Here is a 12,252-nt window from a genome sequence, read left to right as displayed (position 1 = left end):
CTGGGTCTGCTGTGATTGCTGTTGGTCCTTGAGCAGCACATTACTGCTTTTAAAGGCTTTATGGTAAAGTTGTATTGCTTTTCATTTTTTCTGGAGATGTGCCCTCCCTCCTCCCACCAGGATCCCTATCACTCAGTTTGGTCAAATCTTGAGTTTAACCTAGTGAGAGTCAAGCACCAATAGTTTCTACCTAAGCGAGTTTGGAGTGGCCCCTGCAGTCCTACCCCTCCCCCCTTCTCCTCCCTCGACATTGACCTTTGGTGGGCAGTGACACTCTTAAGGGACTGTTGGGTTCAAGGACAGTGACCCTGAGAAACTACTGTTGTTCATAGATAGGTTAATCATTTGGCTTTGGTGGTTGCCATCTTGTAAACATCACGGCAGAAATAATCAAACCACCAGCTCTGTTTCCCTCTTTCTTTCTTTTTTTTTTTTTTTTCTTTTTTCGTTTTTTTTCCCCCATTTTTTTGTTTTTGTTTTTTATTTTTTTTTGTTTTTTATTTTTATTTTTTTTTATTATTTTATTTTATTTTTTTTTTGTGATCCTACAGAGATGGCCCAGCTGCCAGGACTACTTTGGCAGACAGTGTGCTACAGGACGAAAATGTAAGAGGAGTCTATTAAGGCTGGACAGCCCAGGGTTCTTTATACCACCTCAGCCCCAAGTCCCCGGAACTGAAGACCCAAAGGCTGACTGACTCGTTCCTGACTGATTTAAGGGAAAGTCTTCCACACCATCATTGGTTCACTGATGAAAGATGGCGGGCGAATCAGGAACTGCCACTTCCCAAGGTAGAGTAAGGCCTTATCGAACTGTAAGTGGTCCGAGCCCAAAGGGATGCTCTTTTGGGTTCCTGTAACTCTCGGTTGGACGTGACAGAGCCGTTTCAGGAGAGATCAAAGTCAAGAGTAGCCTCTGGGTTGAGGTGGGCTGGGAGATTAACATTTTACCTGGGGTCCTTCAGACAAACCTGTTGGTTTTTCCTATCTCATACAGGCCCATCTTAAGTTTTGATGTTGAATAAAACTACTTCTACCCCCTTAGTTATAAAAAAGGCCACAAGGAGCATTTATGTGGATATCTGGAAGTGAGATAGTTATTCCATTCCCAGGAAAAGAAAAATAAAGCTAAGTTACAAAACTAAATCTATATGCAATAAAGTTATTATATACTGCTTTGTTTAAGCAGAGTCCTCTGGAATTTATGTACAGTACATTAGTTTTCAGCTATTTATATTCCACAGTTAGACCTTAAGATTCTCTGGTTTTTAAGACAATTGTTAAAGATACTTTTAAAGCTCTGAGCAGTTACAGTACATAAAGATGTTAGCTTTTTGTTTTTCATTAGATGCAAGAAGATGCAGGCTCACACCCCGGTTGAAGAGCCAGGCTTGAGCCATTTGGTAAATGTGTTGGAAAGGAAATTACACACTGAAGGGTCAAGACCATAAGACACTAGCTCATGAGAGATCAAGAATTCAAACACGACATTCATATTCGTCCGTGGCCAGCACAGATTCATCACACGAATTCCGTTGAACACCTTTATGGGCATTTAAGACATGCATTTAAATTAAGTCGCTTCTCATCAGCTAACGCTACTGGGGCAACCATCCTAAAAGGGCTCCACAGCTTCCAATGACAACGACTGGACCTTACGTGAATGCTTTGTGTTTGAGAGGAGTTTGAGGGGGGCCTGGGGAAGGAACGTGATCAAAGAGGGTACTTTTTCCTGCCGAGGGGCAGAAAGAGCACACGTGTTCTGTCTGTGGGAATGCTGCCATCGCAGAATGTTGGGATATTGATTACAGAAGCCTCGTTTCATGCAATTTTCTGGAAGGGGAATAGAAAATAGGAACTACTTAAAAAAAAAATCAAACCAGGCACAGTACACTCCAAGTCGGTGTGTGAACACCTTTCAAACGAAGCTAGTCTGGAGAGGCTGTGAAGGCCTCTCCCTGCTCACGCGCTCTCATGGGAGGTGCGCTTGATGTGGGAGGGAGAGGCCGCCTCACCTCGGAGGTTCCGGAGGAGGACTTTCAGCTTCTGCGGCTCGCTGGTGCGCCTCCTGTTGAAGTCAGCTCGCGGGTGTGTTTGGGCACAGTGATCCGTCTGCAGGATGTGAAAGAGGCTGGCCATGTTGGGCCCAATTTTCTCCATCAGGCTGTCTCTGATGGTGCTGACTGTGTCTTCATCACATTCCAGGAGGCTTCGGACAAGCCTGTTATAGTATCTGCATTGGGGAAGGAGAGCACATGCCACAGTTCATCAGGGAGGGCAAGGCAAGGCCGGGCCTTTCATCTGGGCCGCAGCCAACACCCATCCCAAACGGCCCGACCATGCAAATCTGGACCGGTCATCAGCTGAAGATGGCCCTCGCCTCTAACTTCTGTGCAGGGACTTCTTAGTTTGAGTGCATATGCGTTTAATGCTCAGGACACTTAGGTCACACTTGGAGAAGAACTGGCTGCCAGGAATGTCTAACAGTTCTAGAAACACCCCAGTCACAGAGCTGGAGGGGATCACAGAGATCATTCAGTGGCTACATTGCATCATCTCATTTTATAGAGAAGAGACGAAGGTGGGAGAGCTGCAGTGACTTGTCTAAGGTCATACGAAGGGTTAGTGGTAGAAACAGGACTTAGTTAAATACACCAGGTGAGCCCAGCCCTGGCGGGACTGTTAGATGAGCAGTCACTCGCGTGCATTTGCAGGTATTTTGATGGATCTTTGCAATCTGCCTTTTACTCGGTGGTGTGTGTGCAGGGGTACGGGCACACGAAGGTTTTAGATCAAACTTCTATTTTTAAAGGAGGCTTCTGCCTTCAGTGTCTAGTGCATTTTTCTATTCAATTTAACTTCCCTGCTGTACACTCCGTTAGCCTTGCTAATGGTCATTGACCCATTCTCAGTCTTTCTTCCAAGGGACACTGTAGTCAGAAGGCCAGATGCCAGGCAATGAGGACCCTGAAATGGAAGGACTGGGAGGTTTCTTCTTCAATAATTCCAAAGCCCACTGCTCTAGCTTTTGCTGGCCTCTTCCTCTTTTGAGCATTTTACGGACAACTGGTTAGCATTCCCTGCTTGACTGTTAACTTACTGAAGGCGGGATTTGTGTCCTTATTCTTTGTAACCCACATATGCCGACATCCCAGGGCTCTGTTGCCTGCTCACTGTCCATCTGATGATTTATTTTGTGGCCACGAAGGAAATGGGGAGTTTGAGAAATAATAATCCTCTTCACTAAGTCAGGATTCCAGGAAGAGAAATTAGAGGTGGGTGTGCTTAAGCTTTACCCAAAAGCCTTGTGTTTGGTATCAGTCACCTTCATCCAAGGGGCAAGTGCTTTAGGCACACAGAATGCTATGGCTAAGCGTTATGGCTCGGGCACAGACTGTCCGACAGCTTACGCATTACTTGTCCTGCTCATCGGAGGGACGGTTCAGGTAATTTTCCAATTTGAGTTGGGATGTGTTTGCTCCATTTTGAGGTGGCACTTGTAAAAACCCATTAGCTCCGTGTTCACTAATAAGAGACTCTCCCGATGACAGTGACCTACGTATTTATGTGGAGAGACTCTCTCCCCAGAGGAGCCTGCGGGTCACTGGGGCCACAAGCTCTTCCATGAAAAGAAGCCTGTTTATTTTTAACTCACCTCACAGAGCCCAGGATCAAACATCCTTCCAGAATAACTTACCCCCCCAGAGAGGTCCTTTCAAGGATGTACGGTAAACAGAGTGGAACACGGGTAATGAGGCAAAGCGGTCACCCTCCCGTGAGCGAGCAGAAGGAAGGTGGGGGCCACAAGCAAAGAGCTGTTGTCTGGGTCTCGGACACAGTCCTGGCCCTACCCCTCCCACGAGGGAGGATTATATCCAGCTGTTGTTAAAATTGGGATTCTCTGGCACAGAAACACATTTTCCAACCCTTTGGAATTATAAAGCACATGAGTCAAAGCAGATCTCACTTGGATGGGCAAATGGGGAGAAAAATGGTTTTGGAAAAACTGAGAATAAACTACTTTGTACCAACAGCTTCAGATATCCACACACCCACATAGATCCCCAGGCACCTCTTTCCTCTTGGCTTTGCGAGGACATGGGTCCCCTTGATCTCTGTGTCTATTTCACAGGGTGATTAGATCTTACAGAATAAGGTTTCTGATCTCTCACCCTCCTGACCCCCAACCAGGACTTTAGAACTTAGAAGTTAACCCTTCCACTTCTAGAAAGAACCGTCCACAACAGATTACACCGCTCCCTGCTCCCCGAGGTGAACTGCAGAAGATGGTCTCTCCTTCGCTCAACGTTGAAAGTTCTTGCCTGGATGAAGACGTCTAATACCAGTCACGAAACTAAGCCTTGCCTCTTTAAGGCCACATGTGTCCCTTGGGCCCCACTTTGTCAAAGTGCCTGCTCTCCCTGTCTGAAAGCTTCTATCTTCCCTATTGCTTTCTCTGCTAGCCCAGATAGAACACCTGTTCTTGGTGTTTCTGGATGATGGCCTTGCCAGCCTGAGCACCCTAGTGACTCTCCCCAAATCTATCCTTAGCTTCTCTCGTGGAGCTTTGTGAACCCGGCAATGGCAGGCTAAGAGTGCTTGTTGGAATAGAAGATGACCATAGCTCCATTAGCAGCTCCTCCAAGTCTGGGAAACCTGTCAGCCTGTCCAGCTGCCTTGATGTCTGCCTCATTGGCCAGAGCGAGCGACAGTTTAATCCTCCACCTCTCCATTAAGGGCTGGAATACATAGGAAGAGCGCCGACCTCCAGGATTGTGTAGATTAAAAATGAAACAGACCTTTCCTATCTAGAAGTCACCAAGTGAGATTATTTAAGAGACTGTCTCCAGCAGAAGTTGACTTGGCAGTTGTCACATATTTAATTGAGAACCATCTTGTACCAACTGTTAATGTCACTGTAGCTGTTGGTAAGATGTGCCTTCTCTTTGAGAAGAGAACGTACACAGATGTAATCTTTGATCACCAAGGGGCACATTTACTCAGTTCTCCTTGGTATTCTTTTTTTTTTTTTTCTATTTGTAGTCTGCTTGGATTGTGCATATTTCCTATAGGTTCTACTCATCGCCATTTCTGAAGTAGAAGTCAAATGGCTTGGCTCAAGGCCACCTGTGTTCTAGGCCCATCTCTGTCATTCAATAGCTGCGTGACCTTTAGTGGGTCACTTTCCTCTCTGGGCCTCTGTTCTTTAAATCAGCACAAGGAGGCATTTAGTCTAGATAACCTCTGTGATCATCTCCAGCTATGACATTCTCTGTTTCTAGGGATTTGATATCTATTTTCTCTCTTAATTTAACAAAGATGGGGCGGGTTGCTTCAGGACCATCTTCTGGAGGAAGACTTAGGACTAGTTAAGGAGGTTCTTTCCTTCACCTTTACAGGGGATGGCAGGATGTGCGGCGGGGACTCGGTAGGTTAAGTGTTCTGACCACCCAGCCTGAAAGGACCTTTTAAAGCACGTTTCTTTTTCCCACTTTGAAAATTCCCTCACAGACTTTTTTTTTCCTGGTAAAGAATACGATCAGATATTCTCCATAGCTACTGCTTCAGCCATGCCTACCCAAATACACACATACTGCTTAGGAACGTTCTGTGTGAGGGTTTATAAATAGTCCTTTGTTTCCCTTGATCAATATTATTCTTCTGTTTCCTGTTCCCTATCCATGCCCTAGAGAGCTGGAAGCTTCGTCAGTTTTCCCACTCTAGATCTGGATTGGTCTGATTTCTTCCCAGGCCTCACACTGCTCCGCTTGCCTGATCCATTTTTGCCTGCTCTCCCTCATGGTTGAGAGAGCGGTTTGCAAATTCAGCCGGGGGCACCTCCAGCTTGCCCTTCTCTTCCGAGCGCGCTTCTCTCACGGAAAACATCCCTGTTCTGGCTCCTGGTCCAGTCACAGGCTTTTGGATTCTCCCAGGCCAAATCTCATGCTAGATAAGTCACAGGAAGGTGGAATGAACCTGTAACTACTTCCCTTCACAGTTCTGTGCCAACTGGCACAACTTAGTGTGTATCTGTGGTGGGGCAGAGTCTGGGAAAGCAGGATGTTTCAGAAGAGTGAGGAGCTTAAATAGAGCAAATCAAGCCCAGCAGGGAACCGGAAATCTCTACAGTTCTGAGCAGGAATAATATTAGCCAGTGGGAGTGAAATACTTGAGTAAAGAGCTGCATGGAAGATTCTGGTCTTCAAGCGATGGCCACTTTCCCACACTTTCCTAATAAGTGTGATTTCCCTGTGACGGAAAAGGAAGATAACAAGACTCCTTGCGACCATTTGCTCAAAGAGGTAAAAAGGAGACCCTCCTTAAAAGGGATAGTGGCCTGGATTCAAAACTCCTATTACTGACCTCTTTTTAGATACTTAGGATCACATAGGGCAGATCTATATCGTCTTTTCTGTAAGACTTCTCCCTTCATAATGGAAGATACGACCTCAGTTGAAACAGAGAGGTTCATAATGCCTTCAGATTGATTATATGCTGTATTATAAGTCACAAATTGTCACGGGAACCTTAAAGTTCTAAACTCATCACAGTGGCGTTGCCAACATTCGCCTGCCCCCCAGTTGTCACACAAATACATACTTGATCCTAGCCCCTGTCTACTAAAAATTCCCCCCCACCCCCCATGGTGAAGGGAGTCTCCAACAATTAGCCAGGGTTGGGTTTTTTTTGTTTGTTGGTTTGGTTTTTTTTTTTTTTTTTTCAGTCTTCAGATGTAACTTGATTCTTCTTAGGAGAATTTTAAGACCAAGGTCAATATCAAGAGATAGGTCATTTGAGATAAATGTTGGATTTGATTTTCTTGTTCTGCGAAAATCAGGTAGGACCCGTTGTCACTTCCAAGTACCGAACCAACAAACTTATAAATTGACATGAGGTTCTGAAGAGCACTTAATGTGTAGGTAAGTGTGGGTCAGAAATTTTACAAAGTTTTAATGTCAGGAGCCTTAGCATTTCCCTGAGGAAGAGCTACTTTTCCCGTCCTCCAGTTGCATATACGTGCCTGACTCAATCACTGGTCAGCCCCGGGAGCAGTAGGCTGTTGCCACTGTCAGAAGAAGGGTGGCAGCACCCGGCTAGGAAAGCAATCAGGGAAGTCTGTGTTAGCCCTCAGGTGGTCCAGGTAACATGCAGTAGGACTCATCTTTGTCATTCTGTGCAGATTTGCCTGGAGTGTCAAAGGATCCTAGTGCGTCAGGACTGGGAGTCAAGTTTTAGGCTGCAAGGCATCATAGTAGGCTGAACTTGTCCTGCCCTCACTGTCCTTGTCCTGCCTCCATGCCAGGCCTATGGACACCTCTCTCAACTTCATCACAGATGGGAACGCCCGGGTCTTGCTGGGAAACCTTGTAGGCCATGGAATGAGGATGTCAGCCTTCTCCCAGCTGGTAAAGACGGAGAGCCAGCGGCACAGAGAGCCCGGTGCTCAGATGTGTCTAGTTCAGTGGCTTTGGGTCATGGGACAATATTGAGATGAGAATGTGACTGAGTATTCACCTGAACACCATTCCAGGAAATCTTGGACTACAGAAAGGAATAATATAGACCTAGGAGGGAACATGGGAGTCATCTTGTCCAGCCATTTCACTTTTCACGAAGGAAATCTGAATCCCAGTGAAGTGACATGGCTTACTCTGGGCCATCTGCTGAAATACCAGCTTGGGCTTGGGGCCGACTCAGAACACAGGCAGATTTAAAAGTCTGCATTATGACATTTGATCAGGGTCTTAATAATGGTCAATTGTACGGTGCATAGCCATAATTTCAGTCAAATTTGAGGTCTCACAAGCTTGTTTCCATGAACTTCCCAAATCCCTTCCTGCTTATGGTGAGAAACTGACAAGGAAAATGTACCCAGGGAGGATGCAGATGAAGCTTTCTATTAGCTGCATGGAAAGACTTTTCCTATAATAGTGAGAAAAAAAAAAAAAAAATCCAGGCTGCTTAAGCTGTCACAACCAATCACAAACATATTTTTTCCTGCAAAAGCTGGGAAGGCTGCAAGCTAAAATAAGATCCTGACTGTGGCAATTAACCCCCTTCTATGTCTGGTTCTGCCAACGCCCCGCCTCCCCCTCCCTCAGGCTCCCCCTGCCCCATTGCAAAAAAGCGGACTCATTCTGTACCTATTGGAGAAGTGGTTGGGGAGCTGGACGACCTCGGTGATGGCTTCAGGGTTCCGCTTGGCGACGCTGCACACGTTTAGCTTGCTGTAGCATTCCTCTTGCACCTCAGCAATCATCCTCTGGAAAGTGGAGCACCTCCGAATGGCAAGGAAGACCTTGGAGGTGACCCCATTGGCGATGCACTTTAAGCTCTCTTTGACAAATGCTTTTCCCTGCCAGGCAAGGGATAGAGGGAGAAGCTTTAGCTCGAGCTGGCCAGAGAAGACAGGGCATACCAATGTGGAACTTAAGGGGGTTTGCCATGGCCGCGTCTCGTAGCCATCGGTATGTCCTCGCAGTGAGAAAACTGTACACCATGACCAGGATAAAAAAAAAATGTCCCCATTCTCTTTGCCTACCGACAGAATTGGGCTCCACAGAAATAATGAGACAGGGAAGAAAAAGAGATGAGCCCTAATCCACCACCCTGCAGCTTAACAATAGCCATAAAATGGCTTTGTCTTCTTGGGATTGAGACTTTGATAACCCACAAACTGGTATGCCAGGTCCTACAGTGAAGAGAACTTCTTTGTTCGAAGAACGTTTTTATTTCCTCTTGAAGAGGCAAAGGTTTTTCTGCTCCTCACCTGTCCCTTATAAGACAGCCTCTCTCAGCGCGGTACATTCGTGCATTAGAGTGGGTGGGGAGTGTCGTGTACAGAACCGACTTTCTGGCCAAAAACGCGCGCGTGTGTGTGTGCGCACACTGGAGTTGAGAATTTAGGCTGAGGAGGCTGAGAAGCCGAGCAAGTCGAACACGGTGTTAAAGACAAGCAGCCCGCGGGAGGCACGGGTCAAGGTCTTATTACCTGAGTGTCAAATTTGGCAGCGCTGTACAAGAAGGATTTACAGATGTCATACATCCCATCTGTGTCACAGGTGGAGTTTTCCAGGCAGGCAAAGGCCCCGCAGCCGACCTGCAGAGCACTGTTGAGGCAGCGAACCACTTCAGCTGAAAGAGACAAATCCACCCAATCTGGGTCAAACGTGACGGTGACTCAGAGGGGTCGAGGTGGCAAGATTCAAGGACGAGGGGTCGGAAGAACGCCTCTTAGACGTCTGCGATGGCGCCAGTGGAGGGCCCCCTTCAGAGGGGGGTAGGAGTGGGAAGAGTGGGGTGGACAGATCCTTTGGTTTAGGAGACCAAGACCACGTGGAAGGAGAGGGAGGGCGTGAGTGTTCCCTCTTGGTCTCACCATTACATACAGTTTGGGTAGCTGGAGAAGTAAGGTCAGAGTCTGCGGAATGCAGGTGCTTGAAGAGCTCTGCAGCATCAAAGGGCATCCCCTCAGAGCCTGAAAGCACTGGAAGGCAGGAGGCGATGGCTGGCGGTCAGGTTTACGAAGTGGAAGGGCCAGGGAGTCCATTCGGCTTCCGAAAAATGCACTCCAGAGTAATGAGAATGGAATTTTAGCCTAAGTGGCAGAGAAGAATTTGCCAGGAGTTCATCTGGAGACCCTTCCCATCGAGGGCTTTTAACTTACCTTCCTAACGGCAGAAAGGGATCTGGTCCATTCATGTTTGATCCCAACCCCCACCCAGGACAGTGCTTAGAGGTGTGCATAATCTCTCTCATATTAAAAGCCATTTCTTTTTTAAAAGAGAAACACAGGTGTGGAATAACAAGGCCAAGGCACCCCTTGTGCAAGACTGGAAGAAAAACCGCAAAGAACTTGCATGAGGCTTTCTACATTTTGGATAAGATCTCCCATAAAAGTAATTTCTCTCCTACAGAAGGGGGGTGTTCTGGCAAGCAGCTCGGCAAGAAATGATCTGCAGCCTTCATACCATAGGATTCTCCTCTGAGATCAAAAGCATGGTTCGGTTAGGCTTCCCCTCCCCCTCCCACCACCCGCAGCCTCTGGGATGTTACAAGTCATTTCCCTAATTATATATTTCCACGGGTTCAAATTATAACTTTGCTTTAAGCAGTTTTAATATGCATTAGGGTTGCTATTGTTTTAGGCAAGCTCGAATTGTGAATCACTGCATTTCTATAGCAACTAAGTACAAAAGGAAGTGAAGCAAAGCCCTCCTCTAGGCAGGGACCTGTGCTCTTCGGAGGGGAGCGTTGTCTGCAGCATCTGGACACCTGCGAACCCATCGCTGCTGACAGTTGGGGGAGAGGGGCTGGCAATGTTGGAGGAGGAAGCTGGACAAGTGAAGTCAAAAGGCAGAGGTGTTAGTACCGGCTTCCTAAGGATTCTTGTCCTCTAGAGCCAAGATAATACACAATTAACTGCTCTGGGCGTCAGAACCAGAGTGAGACCTTCCCCCTTTAAGAAACTGCTGCTGTGTTTCACAAATACTCGCCCTCTGACCCTGGGCTGCACCGGCAGCTGAATGAAGCACAAGAAAGCCGGGAGGAAGAGAAGGAGCAGTGTCAGGGGTGGGAGTGTAGGGTTTTCTCTGCATCTGCCCGGGATTTGTCAGACTTGAGGGCTTCGGTTCCATAAATCTGTCTGCAGAGGGAGCTTCCCGTGTGCTCTCTGAAGGGGCAAGGAAGTCCAGTTATGGGGTCTAAAGGGTGAAGGAAGGGGTGGGGGGCATCAGACAAATCATGTCTCACCTTAAGATCAGCTTCGGCCTCTGGAAAGTATAGAGAGCGCTTTGAAGCATGCCAACATTCACGCCTTTCCCCGCCCCCTTTCCCCCCCTCCCCCAAGAGGGTACGTGCCAGATTTCAGGCAATCAGGCTAGGCTTATGCAATGAAATACCCTCAGCAGAGCGCCCAGCTTCTTCGTTAGTTGCATGCAATTTATTAAACAAAGGAGCTCCACTTCCTAAGGCTATTGGATTACACTGGCAGTTTATTGCCATCAGGCATGAAGCACATTTATTATCAAGATCAGCCGTCACAGACACAGTTGCAAAAGCGAGAGGCAAATGAGGACAGCTCTTTGGGGGAGAAACCGGTCCTGGGTTTGCCGCTTACCTGAGTTCTGAGCTGCCACCCGGGATTTCCTGGGGCTCACAGAATCATTCTGCTCCACCTCATGGGTTGCAGAAGCACTGATCACCAGCACCAGAAGCACTGCTGAGTTTTGGAGCATTCTCTGAGAAGTTTCCGCTAAGTTGCTGGGTTTTTTTTTTTTTTTTTTTCCCCCCCCCCTCTCCCCCCCCCCCCCCTTTCCTCTTTCCCTCTCCCGGCTTGAGTGAAGATGTGGATCTGGATACACTGAGGGCCTAGGTGAGGATTTGATGAGGATTTTTTGTTGCTGCTGATGCTGTTCCTGCTGACGCTTTTCTGCTGCTGCTGAGGCTTGCTGGCTGCTGCTGCTGCAGTGGCGGCTCCTTGCACCTCTGGCTTTTGCAAACTGGGGGCCCAAGAGCTGCACCCAGGGATTTTATAGCCGTTCTTATCGGTCCTTAGGATCAGGGACCAATCAGGTCCCTCAACTGGTCTGGCTAGCCAATCCGAGGGCACGCTCATTGGGCTGGAGCTGTTTGACTTCTTAGAAATATTTTCCAGCAAATTAAAAGTACCTGCTGCCAGTGTTGTACGTGTGTGTGTGACAATGTGTGCATAGATGTGTGAAAAGCTATTTTCGTGGAATTAAGGGATGACTGTGTATTGATTGAACTAGGGGAAAATCATGAAAATCTCAACAAGGTGCTTTTGGAAATCCATCTTTTTTTTTTTTTTTTTTTTTTAATGAGCTACTGGTGGGGGTGGGGAAGGGAGGAGTGGGCATCATCAGCAGGATGGGGAATGTGGTCTCTTTGGATTCTAATTTAACCTCTTGATAGCAGTTTTGGTCTGATTTTACCAGCTCGTAGTCTCTGTTGTAAGCTACATGCACAGTGTTGTCCCCATCTCACTGGTACATATATGTAGGTCTGTGATGCTCTCTGGATGCATCTGGGTGTCCGGAGCTCTCACTCACATATACGAGTCCTCGAGGAGGGACAGATGTGAGTGGAAGGGCTCTGATGGACTGGGATAAGACGGCTCTGAGCTGTGGTCCCAATCGCTCTCTTGACTAGCTCTATGACCGTGGTCAAGTCCTTTTACCTTGTTCTGCCTCTGTTTTCAAATCTGTGAAATCCCCACACTGGAGTCTGGCA

General features: G+C 47.3%; 1 protein-coding gene across 1 annotated transcript; it reads right to left on the bottom strand.

Moving 5' to 3' along the window:
- Positions 1-589: 589 nt before the first annotated feature.
- LOC111155130 (stanniocalcin 1) lies at positions 590-11,274 on the bottom strand. The gene is made up of 4 exons (XM_022515204.1): positions 11,120-11,274; positions 8,993-9,135; positions 8,145-8,356; positions 590-2,233 (listed from the first exon to the last, which is right to left on the bottom strand). Exons 1-4 carry the CDS (start codon positions 11,235-11,237, stop codon positions 1,963-1,965), a joined length of 744 nt encoding a protein of 247 aa, XP_022370912.1. The 5' UTR covers positions 11,238-11,274; the 3' UTR covers positions 590-1,962.
- Between the last annotated feature and the right edge of the window lie 978 nt (positions 11,275-12,252).

Source organism: Enhydra lutris, unplaced genomic scaffold, assembly GCF_002288905.1.
Source record: "Enhydra lutris kenyoni isolate GAN:26980312 unplaced genomic scaffold, ASM228890v2 scaffoldscaffold3, whole genome shotgun sequence".
Taxonomy (NCBI): domain Eukaryota; kingdom Metazoa; phylum Chordata; class Mammalia; order Carnivora; family Mustelidae; genus Enhydra; species Enhydra lutris.
This window is presented reverse-complemented; position numbering and strand designations above follow the sequence as displayed.